The following is a 20,379-nucleotide window of genomic DNA, read 5'->3' as shown; positions in this document are numbered from 1 at the left end:
ATGATGTTACCTAGCCAGGTAATGAAACGTTTGGATATCAAACCTACAGCTCAGCGAGCAAACCTACACCCTAGAGGAGAAATATATCCAAGTGGAAAAGGAAGGATTGGGCATTATGTTTGGTGTTGAGAAGTTCACCCATTTCTTTATGGCAACCATTTTGTGCTGCTGGCAGACCACCGGCTGCTCACCCCATTTTCCGTATGGGGGTGCGGTCAATGATGGCAGCACACTGGCAGTGATGGGCACTGACTCTGTCAGCTTACCCATATGAAATCAGATATCGACAGGTGGAGAAACACAGCAATACAGATGCTCTGTCAAGGTGCTGCTACCAGGGAATAAAGATATTCCCAACTGGAATCTGATAATGGTGTACTTTTCCCAGGGTGACAAGGTGTCGGTGTCAGTGATTCAGATGTCAAATGCCAATCGGAATGACCCAGTTTGAGCTGAGTGTGGACTCTGTCTTGAGAGGGAGGACCAGTCATGGAACCCACCCAGAATTACTTAGCCCTTACTTGTCCAGGAAGTGGGAGTTTTCTGTATCGGATGAGTGTTTAATGTAGGATATGAGAGTTGTTATCCCTCTCCTGTTAAAAGGAAAGGTGCTGGAACAAAGGTACTCAGGGCACTCTGGTGCGGTGCTAACGTAGGAGATAGCCAGGAGCTACTTTTGGTGCCGAATGTGATCTTCCAGATTGAGGGGAAGGCAGGGTCATGAGAATCCTGCGCATCAGTAAGGAATGCACTGGCATTGTCACCCCCTCCTCCATGGAAATGGCCTCATACACCATGGCAGCGGATTTATATTGATTACATGGGACTGGTAGAGAGATGGATATTACTAGTGGTCATGGATGCCCACTCCAAGTGGCCCAAGGTGGTGGTCTGGAAGTCGGTATCAGCAGAAGCAACAACAGACTGACTGGATGAAATATTTGCCAAATTCAGGAATCCCGAACAAGTCATAATGGACAATGAGTCAAGAGAGGTTCTGGAATAGCACAGCTGGTCAGGCAGCATCCAACAAGCGGGAGAATCAATGTTTCGGGCAAAGCCCCAGTTTCACCATGAGTAACAATGGTCCACAGTTTGTGGTGCAAGAGTTCAAGGAGTTCTAGGAAAATCACACAGTCAGACACGAGAGATCGGCTCAGTGTCACCCTGTGACAAACAGACGGGTAGAGACATTTGTACAAACCCTGAAGTGGATCCTAAAGTCTTCACAAGGGGACAGGTCACTAGGAAGGTGATTTAACAAGTTCCTCAGTGTGTACAGCAACACACCACATGCAACGACACAGTAGCTGCCAGATTCCTTAGTGTTTAACCACGAGCTGATAACCATGTTTGACTTACTGCATCCAGAAGAGACCAGAGAGGTGGTAGAATGAAATCAAGAAGGACAGATCTCCGGAAGGGTGGAAACACTAAGGCCAAGGATATTCCAAAGAGACAGTCTGTCTTAGCAAGAAATTATACGTCTTGAGAGAAATGGCTCCCCGTGGTGGTGGTGGCTCAAACAGACCATTGGCCTATGTGATGAAAACTCAGGATGCACTGGTCTGGAGGTGACGTGGGCACCATTTAGTCATCTAACCTCACCAACGGGTGGGGGTGAGTCTCAACATTAAGAGCCAGACTAAATGGAACTTGTGCTGTCAACTGAGCAATTGGTCTCTGAGCCAGGGTTGGCCATACCCAGGGAGGAGACAAAAGCAGCATCACAGCCAATCAGAGAGGGATGTATCTGTTGAATGCATCTAGAGCTTCTGGAAGTTTGGGAGACTATATCAGAAATGGGTCCTCAGACAAGGAGACGATCTAGAAACTGCTATCCCCTGACAGACTGATCATGTTGATGTAGACTGTAGAAGGAAAGGCTTGCATAAGGTGGATGGGAGTGGATGTGGTCATTGTCCCATGTTTTCCAAGCTTTTGTAAATATTCCTGACTATGTATACATATGTTGGCTACAATGCCGAAATAATATTGACCAATATTAATGGGAGTTTTTGAGATGTAGTTAGAGGTGCATGCTGCCCCTTTATGAGTGTGGTCAGGTGACCCGAAGGCAGGGAGCTCCATGGTCATTCTTGTTCAGGCTGTGCAGCTGTAAAGACGCAGAATAAACTGTTTCTGGTTCAAGTTTCTACAAGCCTACCTCTTTTATTAGTTTATAATTATAAACCCAGCGGTGGAAAGGACGATGGATGAGGACTTGCCATCTGAGGTAGTTTGGGCTGAGGTTAGGAATAGGAAAGGTGAGGTCACCCTGTTAGGAGTCTTTTACAGGCCTCCTAATAGTCCTAGAATCATTGAAGAAAGGATTGGGAAGGTGATTCAGGAGATGAGTGACAGTAATAGGGTGGTTGTTATGGGGGACTTTAACTTTCCTGATATTGATTGGGAAAGCTATAGCTCAAGTTCGTTAGATGGGTCAGTGTTTGTTCAATGTGTGCAGGAGAGTTTCCTGACACAATATGTAGACAGGCCAACAAGAGGTGAGGCCATACTGGATTTGGTTCTGGGTAACGAACCAGGCCAGGTGTTAGAATTAGAGGTAGGTGAGCACTTTGGGGATAGTGACCATAATTCGGTGATTTTTACACTCGTGATGGAGAGGGATAAGTGTGTACTACAGGGCAAGAATTATAGCTGGGGTAAGGGAAATTATGATGCGGTGAGGCATGACTTAGGATGTGTGGCTTGGAAAAGTAGACTCCAAGGCAAGAGTGTAAATGATATGTGGAACTTGTTCAAGGGGCAACTATTGAGTGTCCTTGATAATTATGTACCTGTCAGGCAGGAAGGAAAGGGTCGTGCGAGGGAGCCGTGGTTTAATAAGGAATTGGAATCCCTTGTTAAATGGAAGAGGGCGGCCTATCTCAAGATGAGACGTGAAGGTTCAATTGGGGCGATTGAGAGTTATAGGGTAGCCAGGAAGGACCTGAAGAGAGAGCTAAAAGCAGCAAGGAGGGGACATGAAAGGTCCTTAGTAGATAGGATTAGGGAAAACCCTAAGGCTTTCTATAGGTATGTTAGGAATAAAAGAATGACTAGGGTAGGAATAGGTCCAGTCAAGGATAGTAGGGGGAAGTTGCGTGTGGAGGCGGAAGAGATTGGGGAGACACTGAATGAATACTTTTCTTCAGTATTCACTCAGGAACAGGGCATTGTTGTCGATGAGAATATTGAGGCACAAATAAGTAGAATGGATGGCTTTGAGGTATGTAGAGAAGAGGTGTTGGAAATCCTGGAAAAGGTGAAAATAGATAAGTCCCCTGGGCCTGATGGCATTTATCCTAGGATTCTCTGGGAAGCAAGGGAGGAGATTGCAGAGCCATTGGCCTTGATTTTTATGTCCTCTTTGTCTACAGGAGTAGTCCCAGAAGACTGGAGGATAGCAAATGTGGTTCCCTTGTTCAAAAAGGGGAGTAGGGATAGCCCTAGTAACTATAGGCCGGTGAGTCTCACTTCTGTTGTGGGCAAAGTCTTAGAGAGAATTGTAAGGGATAGGATTTATGCACATCTAGATAGGAATAAGGTGATCAAGGATAGTCAGCATGGTTTTGTGAAGGGCAAGTCGTGCCTCACAAACCTTATTGAATTCTTTGAAAAGGTGACGAAGGAGGTTGATGAGGGGAAAGCGGTAGATGTGGTATATATGGATTTTAGTAAGGCGTTTGATAAGGTTCCCCATGGTAGGCTACTGCAGAAAATACGGAGATATGGCATTGAGGGTGAGTTGGAGGTTTGGATTAGGAATTGGCTGGATGGAAGAAGACAGAGGGTAGTAGTTGATGGCAAAGTTTCTTCATGGAGTGCCGTCACTAGCGGTGTTCCGCAAGGATCTGTTTTGGGACCATTGCTGTTTGTCATTTTTATAAATGACCTGGAAGAGGGGTTAGAAGGTTGGGTGAGCAAGTTTGCGGATGATACGAAAGTCGGAGGAGTTGTTGACAGTGAGGAAGCATGTGGCAGGTTACAGCAGGATATAGAGAAGCTGCAGAGCTGGGCAGAAAGGTGGCAGATGGAATTCAATGTAGCTAAGTGCGAGGTGATTCACTTTGGGAAGAATAACAAAAAGATGGGGTACTGGGCTAATGGTCGGATACTTGGTAGTGTGGATGAGCAGAGGGATCTTGGTGTCCATGTACACAGATCTCTGAAAGTTGCCACCCAGGTAAATAGTGCGGTGAGGAAGGCATATGGCGTACTGGCTTTTATTGGTAGAGGAATTGAGTTCCGGAGTCCTGAGGTCATGATGCAGTTGTATAAGACTCTGGTACGGCCGCATCTGGAATATTGTGTGCAGTTTTGGTCGCCATACTATAGGAAGGATGTGGAGGCATTGGAACGGGTGCAGAGGAGGTTTACCAGGATGTTGCCTGGTATGGAAGGAAAATCGTATGAGGAAAGACTGAGGCACTTGGGGCTGTTTTCACTAGAGAAAAGAAGGTTTAGGGGTGACTTGATTGAGGTGTACAAGATGATTAGGGGGTTAGATAGGGTCGACAGTATGAACCTTTTCCCGCGTATTGAGTCGGGTATTACAAGGGGGCATAGCTTTAAATTAAGGGGGGGTAGATATAGGACTGATGTTAGGGGTAGGTTCTTCACTCAGCGAGTCGTTAGTTCATGGAATGCCCTGCCAGTAACAGTGGTGGACTCTCCCTCTTTATGGGCATTTAAGAGGGCATTGGATAGGTATATGGAGGATAGTGGGTTAGTGTAGTTTAGGTGGGCTTGGATCGGCGCAACATCGAGGGCCCAAGGGCCTGTACTGCGCTGTATTCTTCTATGTTCTATGTTCTATGTAATACAGTACTTATTTAGTGGATTTTGTTTTGCTTTCAATGGGCTTGTTGGATTAAATTAATGAAAGTAGTTGCATTAACTTGACTTGTATTCTCTTGAGTGTAGGACAGTGAGGTCTAAAATTGTTGAGTTTTTTAAAGACGTTTAAAGAATTAGTTAAGACAGATGTGGAAAACCTGATGGGGGTGTCAAACAACAGGGGGCATAGTCTTAAAGTCAGAATTTAGTCAGGATTTGAAAGTAGTTTTTTTTTGATTGAACAATTTAGAAGTGTCTCTCCAAAGAGTTGTGAATGCTTAAGAATTCGAAAATTCAAGACTGCAATAGATTTTAAAGGCAATACAAATAAACTGCTCTTCTTATTAAATAGTGGAATAAGCCCAAAGGTCAGAATAGCCTTTCCTTGTTCCCAATATCTCTCGATGATATATCCTAGACAGAGCATCTGTGGCTCTCCATTCCTCAAACAAGAATAGGATACACAAACATCCATCATGTTAAAATGCTGTTTGCCTTATAAGTGGTTCTTGTTTTATCGCTGAAAAAAAACTCGAAGGAATATTTACTGTAAGAGGAAAGAAGGATTTATTTTGTAGCTGGATACTAGAGCACTGCTGTGTAGTGAGGTGCATAAATTCATCATTAAATAGCCAGACTGATCATCCTGTCTTAGTCAATAAATGCTAGCTGAACCAGTGAAACACACATTCCCATGAATGATTTTGTTTTTAAATTTATGCCAACATAAAGATATATAGATTGCATTATCTGAATTAATTAATCCTGCCATCTACCTTAAAAGCTAAGTCAGTCATTCAACATTATATACGTTTTCTTCCGCCGCATGATGCATGTGTATTCCAATAGCACTTTTTGCACTGTGGGTACAAACAGAGAGTACAAAAATAAACAAACACTGTGTTAAAATGAGTAAAGTATTTGCAAGGTTTGTGAAGGTTTGTAACTCAGGTTGAGGTTTAGGGTGTAGGTTTACTCGCTGAGCTGTAGGTTTGATATCCAAACGTTTCATTACCTGGCTAGGTAACATCATCAGTGGTGACCTCCAAGTGAAGCGAAGCTGTTGTCTCCTGCTTTCTGTTTATACCTTTCTCCTGGATGGGGTTTCTGGGGTTTGTGGTGATGTCATTTCCTGTTCGTTTTCTGAGGGGTTGATAGATGGCATCTGGATCTATGTGTTTGTTTATCGCGTTGTGGTTGGAGTGCCAGGCCTCTAGGAATTCTCTGGCATGTCTTTGCCAGGAACCCCATCCAGGAGAAAGATATAAATAGAAAGCAGGAGACAACAGCTTCGCTTCACTTGGAGGTCGCCACTGATGATGTTACCTAGCCAGGTAATGAAACGTCTGGATATCAAACCTACAGCTCAGCGAGCAAACCTACACCCTAAATGAGTAAAGTATCAGTGATAAAATTTGCTTTCAAAAGAAATAGTTTAAGATTGAAATTTTACCTGTCATCTTTTTGGAAAACTTTCACTAAAAGACAAAAATACACATCAGTTAAGGAATGGCAAACATTTCCACAGCCTCCATTTTGGAACGTATTTTATTTTGTAGTATCATTATTTTTAAAATGAATTCTGTCTTTTATTTTAAAGTAAGTGGTGGAATATTCCCCTTCCTGGTGTACCATTGGCAATGGCAAGAAAATTGAAAAAAATGGCGAGAGTGAAAAAAAATCAGAATCTCAACTTCAAGAAACATCCAGGGCGGCACAGTGGCACAGTGGTTAGCACTGCTGCCTCACAGTGCCAGAGACCCAGGTTCAATTCCCGCCTCAGGCGACTGACTGTGTGGAGTTTGCACATTCTCCTCGTGTCTGCATGGGTTTCCTCCGGGTGCTCCGGTTTCCTCCCACAGTCCAAAGATGTGCAGGTCAGGTGAATTGGCCATGCTAAATTGCCCGTAGTGTTAGGTGAAGGGGTAAATGTGTGGGTGGCGGGTCGGTATGGACTTGTTGGGCCAAAGGGCCTGTTTCCACACTGTAAGTAATCTAATCTAATCCAATTTTAACTGGTAATTTAGGAATTAGGAGTGGTGCATGTCTTATTTCCCTGCATTTGTATTGCATTGTTATCTTTACTCACCTTATTTTTCCACCTCTTCCAATTCTCCTATTCTTCCATGAAAAGTTCCTGAGATGTAACTCACAGAGAGCACCTGGTGGCTGTAGCTCACTGAATGATTGGCTCAGCCACTGCTTGCGGGAGGTGGAGGTGCAGTATAATGTCACTGGGCAATAATACAGAACCCAGGGAGATATTCTTTAGATAGGAGTTCAAATCCTATCGTAACAAATGGCAAAGTTTGAATTCAGCAAAGGTTTGGAATTAAAACTTAACTGTGGCACGGTGGCACAGTGGTTAGCACTGCTGCCTCACAGCGCCGGAGACCCGGGTTCAATTCCCGCCTCAGGCGACTGACTGTGTGGAGTTTGCACGTTCTCCCCGTGTCTGCGTGGGTTTCCTCCGGGTGCTCCGGTTTCCTCCCACAGTCCAAAGATGTGCAGGTCAGGTGAATTGGCCATGCTAAATTGCCCGTAGTGTTAGGTAAGGGGTAAATGTAGGGGTATGGGTGGGTTGCGCTTCGGCGGGTCGGTGTGGACTAGTTGGGCCGAAGGGCCTGTTTCCACACTGTAATGTAATGTAATGTAATCTAATCTAATCTAATCTAATGTAATCTAATCTTAAGTGTGACTATGCAACCATTGTCATAAAAATGTAAAAACCGTTATTGCCCTTTAGGGAAGGAAATCTGACATACTTACCAGTTTGGCTTGTATATAACTCCAAACCCACAGCAATGTGGGCAATTATTAACTGCCTTTAACAATTAGTAATTTGTGATAAATGGCCTAGCCTGAGATTTCTACAGCTCATGAATGAACAAAACAAAATTTCATCATCCAACTGTGTGTGCAGCCCAATGTCCCTTCATACACCTTGAACATCATCTTCCACAACTCTTCACTTATGCAGAAACATCTGAAAATCAATGGCTTCTTGGACAAATTCACACACTAACTCAACTCTTTGACACTTTATATTGGAGTCCAGGCACACCTTTGACTTGTACGGTTCTGTCAGGTTGTTTTGCATGTAGGATCACACATACAAGTCATGTACTTGCAAAGAATATACCTAATAGTTCATTCTTTTCAGTGTTCACTTATGTTGTGCTTACCTGGAGGTGGCCTGCCTATGTGCTTTGCATTGCTTTTGAGCACAGAGCTGAAAATGTGTTGCTGGAAAAGCGCAGCAGGTCAGGCAGCATCCAAGGAGCAGGAGAATCGACGTTTCGGGCATAAGCCCTTCTTCAGGAAATAGGGCTCATGCCCGAAACATCAATTCTCCTGTTCCCTGGATGCTGCCTGACCTGCTGCGCTTTTCCAGCAACACATTTTCAGCTCTGATCTCCAGCATCTGCAGTCCTCACTTTCTCCTTTGAGCACAGAGGGTCAATATCACTTTTTATGGATTCCTGATGAATGAGGCTCTCTGCAGTCAAGAAGTCAGTGCTTAAAATGAGCCATACTTGTCCTTTACGGAACTGAAAGTCAATGATGTGAATGGTGTCAACTTAGATTAGATTAGATTACAGTGTGGAAACAGGCCCTTCGGCCCAACAAGTCCACACCGACCCGCCGAAGCGAAACCCACCCATACCCCTACATTTACCCATTACCTAACACTACGGGCAATTTAGTATGGCCAATTCACCTGACCCTGCACATCTTTGGACTGTGGGAGGAAACCGGAGCACCCGGAGGAAACCCACGCAGACACGGGGAGAACGTGCAAACTCCACACAGTCAGTCGCCTGAGTCGGGAATTGAACCCGGGTCTCTGGCGCTGCGAGGCAGCAGTGCTAACCACTGTGCCACCGTGCCGCCCACACGGCGGTCACCCTGCGTGGACCTACAGAGCAGCTGCATACACGTAACAACCGTGCAACTGTTGGTCTGTCAAAGCCAGCATTGTTGCGACTGTTGATGCCCCCTCCTCCCACAGTACTGCAATATAGTCTTTCTTGGGTGGTGGTGCTGGTTTTTTTTGTATGGAGCGTCAAGATTTCCATTGTCCTGCTGCACTTGCAATTTCCTTCTGTGCTGAATGGTTTCTGCTACTACCATCAGAATAAGGACCACAATGTAAAAGTTCCAGGTAGAGGCAGTAAATCAGAAGAACTAAGATCATTACTTACACTTCTTCTTGAAGATAAATATAGCTATTCCAGTGAGAAAGATAAAAATCCCCAAGCCAACGCCAGTCCAAACTTGAAGATGTGCATTTGATGAACTTTTGTCCTGGAACACAGTAAGATTAAGTAACACTTACTTGAAATGCATTCTATATGAAGAGATGTCAATGTAAAATTACAGAGATATTCATCATCTTTTCTTTACAATTCACCCTTAAACCAAAGAGATATTTAAAAATTCAGACATTTTTGTCCTCTACTTTACATTATGTATTTCTACTGTCGGGAGTAAGTTGCAAATCTTCTCAAAACTTGCTAAGTTGCAAAGCTAAACCTAGTCTTCAGTATCAATCCTGAGGACATACAAGTTCGAAATTAAAGCCAGCTATTTTTATAAATTACAGCACCACACTCTTCGACTCCTGTCATTAACTGTATATTTTCCCTTAACATTTGATCTCCCAAACTGCAACACCTCACACTTGCCCAGATTAAACACCATTTGCCATTTCTCTGTCCATTTCTGCAACTGTATATATCCCACTGTACCCTTTGAGAACTTTCTGCAATATTCACAACTCCTTTGATCTTTGTGTCATCTTCAAACTTACTAACCCATTGATCTATGTTTTCATCCAAGTCATTTATATATATCACAAACAGCAGAGGTCCCAAATGGATCCGTGTGGAACATCACTAACCATGGATCTTCAGCCAGAAACACCCTTCCACCACTACACCCTGCCTACTATGGGCATGCCAATTCTAAATACAAACTTCACCATAGCTCCCATACATTGTAATCTTCTTAATGAGCCTACTATGAGGGACCTTGTCGAAAGCCTTATTAAAATCCACGTAAACAATATCTACTGATTTAGCCTCATCGATCGGTTTTGTCACTTCCTCAAAAAAATCAACCAAGTTAGTAAGAAATGACCTGCCCTGCACAAAGCCACATTGACTGCCCTTAATTAGGCTATGCTCTTCCAAATGCACATAAATTCTATCCCTAACGAATCCTGTCAAATAGCTTCTGAACTTCTGATGTGAGACTCAGCGGCCTATAATTTCCTGAATTCTCCCTATTTCCCTTCTTGAACAGAGGAACAACATTAGCTATTTGCCAGTACTCAGAAACTTCTCCAGGAACTATAAGGAATACAAAGATCTTGGGCAAGGTACTGGTCATCTCCTCTCTTGACTGTCCCAATAACCTGAAGTTTATCCCATCGGGCCCTGGGGACTTATCCACCTTAATGCTCTTCAAGAGACCTAGCACCATTTCTTTCTTGACCTCAAAATGCCCTAGCATGCTAGTATACCTCAAATTAATCTTACTATCCTCCATGTCCTTCTCCTTTGTGAATAAAGGTATACAAGTTTGTAGAAGTTCTCTGAAATATCAATGTATTGTTAACATTAATTTCTTCAAACTTTATAATATTTGAACTAGGCTTAATACAGAATATAAATCGCCTAGTGGAGCACTAACATTTATGTAAATATTGAAAGACTGAAAAACAGTATCCCAATGCATACAATAAAAATGTTCCAAAATTTTATATGATTTTGGCCTTGTTTTAAGATCTTTAACCTTTAATGTATACTCACAATATTTTTAACAAGGTTGCTGGTCTCTGCAGGAGATGTTGTAAAAGCGGAATTCAGATTTCCTGTAATGCCTTAAGAGAAATAATGTAAGTTGAGTTGATACCACAGATAATGTGTAAAGTTTGATGTGAAAATAAAGTGGGGCATTGAGAAAATATTCCACAGGAAGGATCCACAATTGTGCTATTGTCAAATTCATTGTGCAATACTCATCCTAAAAATGCATTTCAAACATACATAAAACCTATGTTTCATACAAGCTGTAAAATCTATTAGAGTCATAGAGATGTACAGCATGGAAACAGACCCTTCGGTCCAACCTGTCCATGCCGACCAGATATCCCAACCCAATGTAGTCCCACCTGCCAGCACTCAGCCCATATCCCTCCAAACCCTTCTGTATCCAAATGGTTAGTTAAGCCCTGTATTCCGTGAGATCTAACCTTGCTAATCAGTCTCCCAGGGGGAACCTTGTCGAACGCCTTACTGAAGTCCATATAGATCACATCTATCGCTCTGCCCTCATCAATCCTCTTTGTTGCTTCCCCAAAAAACTCAATGAAGTTTGTGAGACATGATTTCCCATGCACAAAGCCATGTTGACTATCCCTAATCAGTCCTTGCCTTTCCAAATACATGCACATCCTGTCCCTCAGGATTCCCTCCAACAATGTGCCCACCACTGACATCAGGCTCACTGGTCTATGGTTTCCTGGCTTGTCTTTACCGCCCTTCTTAAACAGTGGCACCACGTTAGCCAACCTCCAGTCTTCTGGCACCTCACCTGTTAAAATTGATGATACAAATATCTCAGCAAGAGGCCCAGCAATCACGTCTTTAGCTTTCCACAGAGTTCTCGGGTACACCTGATTAGGTCCTGGGGATTTATCCATTTTTATGCGTTTCAAGACATCCAGCACTTCCTCCTCTGTAATCTGGACATTTTTCGAGATGTCACCATCTATTTCCCTACAGTCTACATCTTCCATATCCTTTTCCACAGTAAATACTGATGCAAATTACTCATTTAGTAACTCCCCCATTTTCTGTGGCTCCACACAAAAGCCGCCTTACTGATCTTTGAGGGGCCCTATTCTCTACCTAGTTACCCTTTTGTCCTTAATGTATTTTTAAAAGGCCTTTGGATTCTCCTTAATTCTATTTGCCAAAGCTATCTCATGTCCCCATTTTGCCCTCCTGATTTCCCTCTTAAGTACACTCCTACTTCCTTTATACTCTTCTAAGGATTCACTCGATCTATCCTGTCTATACCTTACATATGCTTCCTTCTTTTACTTAACCAAACCCTCAATTTCTCTAGTAATCTAGCATTCCCTATACCTACCAGCCTTTCCTTTCACCCTAACAGGAATATACTTTCTCTGGATTCTCGTTATCTCATTTCTGATGGCTTCCCATTTTCCAGCCGTCCCTTTACCTGCGAACATCTGCCTCCAATCAGCTTTCGAAAGTTCTTGCCTAATACCGTCAAAATTGGCCTTTCTCCAATTTAGAACTTCAACTTTTAGACCTAGTCTATCCTTTTCCATCACTATTTTAAATCTAATAGCATTATGGTCGCTGGCCCCAAAGTGCTCCCCCACTGACACCTCAGTCACCTGTCCTGCCTTATTTCCCAAGAGTAGGTCAAGTTTTGCACCTTCTCTAGTAGGTACATCCACATACTGAATCAGAAAATTGTCTTGTACACACTTAACAAATTCCTCTCCATCTAAACCATTAACAATATGGCAGTCCCAGTCCATGTTTGGAAAGTTAAAATCCCCTACTATAACCACCCTATTATTTTTACAGATAGCTGAGATCTCCTTACAAATTTGTTTCTCAATTTCTCTCTGACTATTAGGGGGTCTATAATACAACCCCAATAAGGTGATCATCCCTTTCTTATTTCTCAGTTCCACCCAAATAACTTCCCTGGATGTATTTCTGGAAATATCCTCCCTCAGCACAGCTGTAATGCTATCCCTTATCAAAAATGCCACACACACCCTCCTTTCTTACCTCCCTTTCTATCCTTCCTGTAGCATATGTATCCTGGAACATTTAACTGCCAGTCCTGCCCATCCCTGAGCCATATTTCTGTAATTGCTATGATATCCCAGTCCCATGTTTCTAACCATGCCCTGAGTTCATCTGCCTTCCCTGTTAGGCCCCTTGCATTGAATCTTACCACCTAGTCTCAGATCCTAGCACCTCTTCCGCAGACTGACATTTGAGCTATGTACTATTAAGTCTGTGGGAAATGTGTTCTCTGTGGGCGGCACGGTGGCACAGTGGTTAGCACTGCTGCCTCACAGCGCTAGAGAACCGGGTTCAATTCCCGCCTCAGGTGACTGATTGTGTGAAGTTTGCACGTTCCCCCCGGGTTTGCTCTGGTTTCCTCCCACAGTCCAAAAATGTGCAGGTGAGGTGAATTGGCCATGCTAAATTGCCTATAGTGTTAGGTAAAGGGGTAAATGTAGGGGAATGGGTCTGGGTGGGTTGCGTTTCGCCGAGTCGATGTGGACCTGTTGGGCCGAAGGGCCTGTTTCCACACTGTAAGTAATCTAAGAAACCTCATATTTCCGCAGTTAAACTTTGGAAATGAACCAGGAGGCCAGGAATCATCTTATCAATTTGAAGAGAAAATTAATACAATTTCATTATAAATGATAGCGAATCAAATAATTTCTGGATTCTCAGTAAGTGAGACATCTAGCAGTTGAATTGTCAGGAGGTTAGTTCCCAGGAGTAAATGAAGTTGAAACAGGCTGTTTATTACCTTTGCTGTGTAGCTGCCTTGCAGCTGATTCAATGAGTTTCAGGGAGTCTTTCTATCTGCAAAGTCATAGAGTCCTACAGCAGGAAGACAGGCCCTTTGGCTCAAACTGGTCCATGCTGATCAAAATGTCCATCCATGCTAACCCCATTTCTCTGCACTTGGCCCATATCCTTCTAAACCTTCCTATCCATGTATTTGTCCAAATGCCTTTTAAATGTTGTTAATGTACCTGCCTCAACCACTTCCACTGGAAGCTCATTCCATATGCGTACCACCCTCTGTGTAAAAACATTGCCCCTCTAACCTAAAACTGATGCCTTCTAGTCCTCGATTCCCCAAACCCGGGAAAAAGACTGAGTGCATTCACCCGATCCATGCCTCTCATGATCCTTATACCACTCAGTCTCCTATGCTCTAAATAAAAAGGTTCTAGCTTGTCCAACCTCTCCGTATAATTCAGACCGTTGAGTCCAGGCAGCATCCTTGTAATTTTTTTTTCTGCACTCTTTCCAGTTTAATAGCATTGTTCCTATAACAAGATGACCAGAACTGAACAGAATACTGCAACTGTGGCCTCACCAATATCGTGTGTATATACAATATAACTTCCTAACTTCTATACTCAGTGCCCGGACTGAGTATGGTTGCATTCCGTCATGAATGGTCGCAGACAATTAAACCACCAATAGGAGTTTGAGGCTTCATCTTTAACAATGGAGGAGCCCAGCACATTAGCACAAAAGGCAAAGATGAAACATTTACAGCAATATTCAGACAGAAGTGGATGATCCAACTTGACCTCTTCCTTTAGTCTCCAGCACCACAGATGCCAATCAGAAGCCATGATTTGGAGATGCCGGATGTTGGACTTGGGTGTACAAAATTAAAAATCACACAACACCAGGTTATACTCCAACAGGTTTAATTGGAAGCACACTAGCGATGCTCCGAAAGCTAGTGTGCTTCCAATTAAACCTGTTGGACTATACCCTGGTGTTGTGTGATTTTTAAATCAGAAGTCAATGTGAGTCACTCCAAATGATATCAAGAAATAGCTAAAAACATTGCATATAGCAAAAGCTATATATCCTGACAACATTCCACCAATAGTATTGAAGTCATGTGCTCCAAAACTAACCACACCAATAGCCATTGTGACCAGTTCAGTTACAATACTGGCATCCACCCTGCAATGTGGACAACGCCCAGATATGTTCCGTTAGCAAACACCAATCCGGCGAATTGCTACCCGATCGGGGTACTCTCAACCATTAGTAAATTGATAGAAGGGCCATCCAGTGACATTTACTCAACAACAATCATTTCCACTGATGCTCATCTTGGTTCTGCTTATCCCCACGTCCTCCATAAAGATGAGGCCTAACATGAACCAAGAAGCTGAACACAAGAGGTGAAGTGAGGTGATTATCTTGACAGTAGAGCAGAATTAGATTGAATATGGCATCAATGAGACCTACATTATACCCTTGACTTCAGTTGAGGTTCTCCAACTCCCATCCAGACAAATATTCCAAACTCTTAAGCTCCCAGGTAAGGCGGATGAATTCACTTTCCTTCTCGGTTGTTTGCAATAAGATTTATCTTTAATAAAAGGATCGTTTCCTTTGTTGACACATTTCTACCAGACTTGCCTTTTAAAGGGGCCAACTTACACAGGCATTTTTTGAAAATCAGTGAGCTTATTTTTTTACTACACAAGAAGCAATATTAACACAACATACATGCACACAGATTAGAAATAAGAAGCAAACCCAAAAAACATAAAAGCTTTTTCTTTAAAATATACATATCAATCTCTGAATTGTTCACAAAGAGCAGATAGTTGAATATTGTGGCTGTTGCAGTGAATGATACCAGCAATATTGTTAACTTAACACGCGGTTTCATGATCTTAGTTTTACAGATTAATTGAAATTTTGTGGTTTTGATTCATTTTGAATGTGATTGAATGTCAGCATTTTGGGATAGAAAAAGTATTTTTTGTCCTGTTTCCTTTTATCTGGACTGCAGCACTCAGAGTGAGAAAGTCTTTACCTACAACATAGAGTTAACTGTAGCATGCCTTGACCATTGTAACGTTCACAGTATGCTAACTTTCAGAATCAGACTGGAACACATGGGAGTGCTTAGCTCCGCAAACCCACTCCAGCAGAGTAGAAACTGTTTTTCTTTAAACACTGTTCTCTTTAAAAGGTAAAACATAAACAGCATCTGCTAATTCGGACACTCTTATCAGGTGGTGACTTGCTGTTGAGCAGGGGATCATCTGCTCCTCATTATATTTGTAATCACCAGAGATCACTGTTCAAACTGCTTGGACTTGCCAGTTTTTTGTTTTGAAGGGCTGTTGTTTGAAGTCCCCTTTGTAACTGTGGGTGTGAAACCCTGCGTGCAAGTCTCTCTTGATTTACACCTGCAGCCTTTGTTGACTTTAACAAACCTCTTTTTAAAAAGAAAAATGGAATGATATATTAAAATTTTCCGCAGCACTTTAAGGTGCTGACCCATGGTCATGACACCTAGCAAAACTGGAGTCAATGGGAATCAGGGGTTTGACCTTCTGCTGATCAGAATCGTATCTTACACAACGGAAGATGGATATAGTTGTTGGAGATTGGTCCTCTCAACAACAGAGTATCTCAGCATCAATACTTTGTAATCAACCTGTAGATTACAATACTTTTTAAAAATGTCTGGAGCAGGTGGGACTTGAACTCAGATTAATTGAAACTACACTGCACCCCAAGAGCCCCCTAGCACTTTCCCGGCATCATGTCATAGGCTCAATCATCAACTACTCCATCAATGTCCTTCTCTTAATCATAAGGTCAGGCAGGACATTGTTCAATATTTAGTACCATTTCAGACTCCTCGGATACTGAGGCAGCCTGTGTGCAAGTGCAGCAAGATCTGAACAACATTCATGCCTGAGCTAATAAGTGGCAACTAATATTCATGCTACACAAATGCTATATAATCACAGCCTCCAACAAGAAAGTAATGAACATGTCCTCATGGCAATTAATAGCATTACCTTGGCAGAATCTCCCATAATCAACACCAGGGTTGCCAGTGACAGTAACAGAACTGGACTAACCATAGAAATATGTTGACTACAAGAGCAGAATAAAGGCTGTGATTTCTGCTCTGAGTAACTCATTTCTTAACTTCTCAATGTCAGTTCACCACCTACAAGGCACAAATCAGAAGTGTGGTGCAATACTTTCCACTCACCTGGATGGTGCAGCTTCACTAACAGTTAAGAAACTCAACGCCATTCAGGTATATTGGAATACCATCTGGCAAGCTCACCTCTAAGCTACTCACCATCCAGATTTGGACATTCATTTCCATTCCTTCATTATCATTCAGTCAAAACCTTGGAACTCATTCCCTAACAGCGATGTTGATCTATCTACATTACATCAATTGCTGTGGCTCAAAAAGGCAGCTCACCATCACCTTCTCAAGGGCAATAATAATGAGAAATAACGCTAACCTAACCAGCAATGCCCACATCCCACGTATGAAGAACTATAGTTATCTTGTTTCCATACATTTCAGCGTAGGCTGTTAAATTACAATCAGAGAGGGAACACTGCTCTGATTTCCTTCCCTGTTCCAGAGACAGTGAAGCAAATGTAACAACATTGCCAGGCCCAAGAAACAAAGTTAATTCTGTGACAACATCTTAGCCATGATAGAATTATGAGCCAAATTAGCACCAATTGCCTGAAGATAGTTTGCATTTTGTAGAATCAAAACTCCAACCCACAACTTTAAATTGATAGAGGTTGTTACTGACTGTCTCAGCAACCAGGCACCAAGGTGGAAGTTCCCCTTTTCTAAAAATATCTCATTATCAGTCAGAGTTATTACAAAGAAAAATCTCCATTTGCAAATAAATTGACAGTTGATAATTGACAATCAACCAATCAGTTAACCATAGTGCCACACCCAACATTTGCAATATTTGACTGAATTTAAAACAGTAATATTTCTTTAAATTTAAAGTCTAAACATTGAGTAAAAATATGTGTTTTACTTTTTTACATAAGACATTATATATCAAATGTTGGAAATAACATAAAAGTAGCAGGATAAGCTCAGTAGGTTATGCAGCAACCATGAAGGGAAACAGCCTTTCAGACTGATGACCTTCTGAAATGATGGGCAGAACCTTATCGGGGTCTGAGAGTGATGGACTATGGTGAGAAGTTCAGTGAGAGCTATCTTGATGTTGAGATCATCTCACCACTTCATTTACACTTCTCTCAAGCAGTGCAGTGAGGATCTCACCAGGCAGCAGTGAGATGCCATTATTGATGCTCATTATTACTTAGAAACTTAGGAGTTGCTAACAATACAACTCTCGTAATTAATATTCTGGTTGCAATTTTACTAAGCTTGCAAAACAAGTAGCTGCAGGTAAAACTGGAGACATGGAAACCAGAATGGGTTCTTAGTGGGTTCAACTTGCTGCTTACTCCAAATGACCTCTGTGTTGGATGTCAGATATCAACATCTCAGGGTTCATGTGCACTGGCCATATGTATCCCATGTCCGTGGATATTAGCATCCGATACCTGCTATTCTCTGAGAATCTTATGTCACATCTCCAATACCCATACAGGACATTTCTAATCTGAAAAACTGCACCGTGCGCTACACCAGAAAGTATCATTGTGATGCTGCAGCAAGGATACTCTGTGTTCAAGAACACGCACCCAGCTCATGGATTGGATCTCTGAGCTCTTCACTTGTTGACATAGCACTCATGCACTCTGGCCTTGGCTTACAGCATTGCCTTGGCTTGTCTTTTAACACCAGGCCTTTCAAATGTACTGTTTAGCAAAAGCACAAAGCCAGAAAGCTTATCATAGCTGTCGGGAGCCCTCAGTCAAGTCATAGGGGGATAGCATTCACTGAAGGGTTCCTGGCACAGTAATTAAAAGACACATCCAATAGTAGCCCAGACTCTGCTCAGGGCAGTCACAGTCAGAATCCTCTCTTCATAAAGGGTGAGGAACCAATTGACAGGAACCACACCATTCATCTTGGCTCTTTTTACCCTATTCTGGGCCATTGTGAGAGAGGCGCTCTTCCTCCAACCGTCGTGTTGCTATGGTCTGGCGATGCAGGAGTCCAAGGACCTGCATGACCTTGGTGGAGTGGGATGGGGAGTGAAGTGTTGAGCCACAGGGTAGTTGGGTTGGTTGGTCCGGGTGTCCCAGAGGTGTTCTCTGAAATGTTCCGCAAGTAGGCGGCCTGTCTCCCCAATATAGAGGAGGCCACATCGGGTGCAGCGGATGCAATAGATGATGTGTGTGGAGGTGCAGGTGAATCTGTGGCGGATATGGAAGTATCCTTTGGGGCCTTGGAGGGAAGTAAGGGGGGAGGTGTGGGCGCAAGTTTTGCATTTTTTGCGGTTGCAGGGGAAGGTGCCGGGAGTGGAGGTTGGGTTGGTGGGGGGTGTAGACCTGACGAGGGAGTCACGGAGGGAGTGGTATTTTCGGAACGCTGATAGGGGAGGGGAGGGAAATATATCCCTGGTGGTGGGGTCCGTTTGGAGGTGGCGGAAATGACGGCGGATGATACGCTGTACATGGAGGTTGGTGGGGTGGTAGGTGAGGACCAGTGGGGTTCTGTCCTGGTGGCGGTTGGAGGGGCGGGGCTCAAGGGCAGAGGAGCGGGAAGTGGAAGAGATGCAGTGGAGGGCATCGTCGACCACGGGCGGTTGGAAGGGTGAGGCTCAAGGGCGGAGGAGCAGGAAGTGGAAGTATATCTTCCATCGGCCTCCGAAATCAGTCCGGCGCCATTAACCACGCGGCCGCTACAGCGCCTGCAGCAACAACCGCCGCCACAGACAATGACGTCACTTCCGCCCCCACCGACCTCGCAGCCTCCGCAATCGCCACCCAGACAACCACCTTCACGATTGCCGCCCAGACAATCGCCTCCACGATTGCCAGGAAGACCATCGCCGACAGATTCGCGGCCTCTGCAGGTATCGGGAATAACACTGTCTCTGTCGTCGCCACAGCCACATCCGCCCCCTGGGTTGCCGTCGCCTCAGCCACTTCCGCCCCCAGTGACATCACTAACCTGCACGAACACAACGCCGCATGTGTCTCCACCCCCACGCTGATCTCTGTTACCATGCCTAACCCCGCCCCCACGCCGATCCGTCACCACGCCTAACCCCGCCCCCACGCCGATCTCCATCATCACGCCCAACTCCGCCCCCACTCCCAGCTCCGTCCCCACGCCCAACCCCACCCCCACTCCCAGCTCCAGCCCCACACCTGGTCCTAGCTCCCAGCCCTGCCATGTTTTCACCATCCCTCCAGAACTACCCCTCTCTGAGGATGAAAGATCAGTCCTCAGCAGAGGCCTCACCTTCATTCCCCTACGCTCTCGGATTAACGAGTTCAACATGCGGCGTAAATCGAACAATTCTTCCGCCGCCTTCGCCTCCGTGCCTACTTCTTCAACCAAGACTCTCGCCCACCCTCTGACGACCCCTTCTCCCGCCTCCAACACACCCCATCCACCTGGACACTCCGTGCTGGCCTCTGACCCATCCTTGATCTCTTCATAGCCAACTGCCGCCGCGACATTAACCGCCTCAACTTCTCCACCCCTCTCACCCATTCCAACCTCTCACCCTCGGAACGTGCAGCCCTCCACTCCCTCCGTTCCAACCCCAACCTCACTATCAAACCGGCAGACAAGGGAGGCACGGTGGTAGTTTGGCGCACCGACCTTTACACCGCTGAGGCTAAACACCAGCTCGCGGACACCTCCTCCTACCGTCCCCTTGACCATGACCCCACCCCCCACCACCAAACCATCATCTCCCAGACCATCCATAACCTCATCACCTCAGGGGATCTCCCATCCACCGCCTCCAAC

General features: G+C 44.2%; 1 protein-coding gene across 3 annotated transcripts in view; it reads right to left on the bottom strand.

Moving 5' to 3' along the window:
- The window catches only part of LOC122556815 (hepatitis A virus cellular receptor 2 homolog), a 47,169-nt gene that overhangs the window by 14,182 nt on the left and 12,608 nt on the right, over positions 1-20,379 (bottom strand). For 2 of the 3 annotated variants that reach the window (XM_087995546.1, XM_043704020.2), the window contains exons 4-7: positions 10,659-10,729; positions 9,048-9,150; positions 6,296-6,320; positions 5,619-5,702 (exon numbers count right to left, since the gene is read on the bottom strand). In XM_087995546.1, coding sequence (XP_087851672.1) covers positions 5,636-5,702; positions 6,296-6,320; positions 9,048-9,150; positions 10,659-10,729 — 266 coding nt within the window. In that variant the 3' untranslated portion in view covers positions 5,619-5,635. Of the gene's footprint in view, positions 1-4,722; positions 5,703-6,295; positions 6,321-9,047; positions 9,151-10,658; positions 10,730-20,379 lie in introns of those variants that run through there. The other variant, XM_087995545.1, reaches the window with a different exon arrangement.

Source organism: Chiloscyllium plagiosum, unplaced genomic scaffold (assembly GCF_037043375.1).
Source record: "Chiloscyllium plagiosum isolate Xiang-an unplaced genomic scaffold, Cpla_swu_hap1 HiC_scaffold_16, whole genome shotgun sequence".
In the NCBI taxonomy this organism is placed as follows: Eukaryota; Metazoa; Chordata; class Chondrichthyes; order Orectolobiformes; family Hemiscylliidae; genus Chiloscyllium; species Chiloscyllium plagiosum.
The sequence above is the reverse complement of the archived record's forward strand: the minus strand, read 5'-3'. Positions and strand labels throughout refer to the sequence as shown.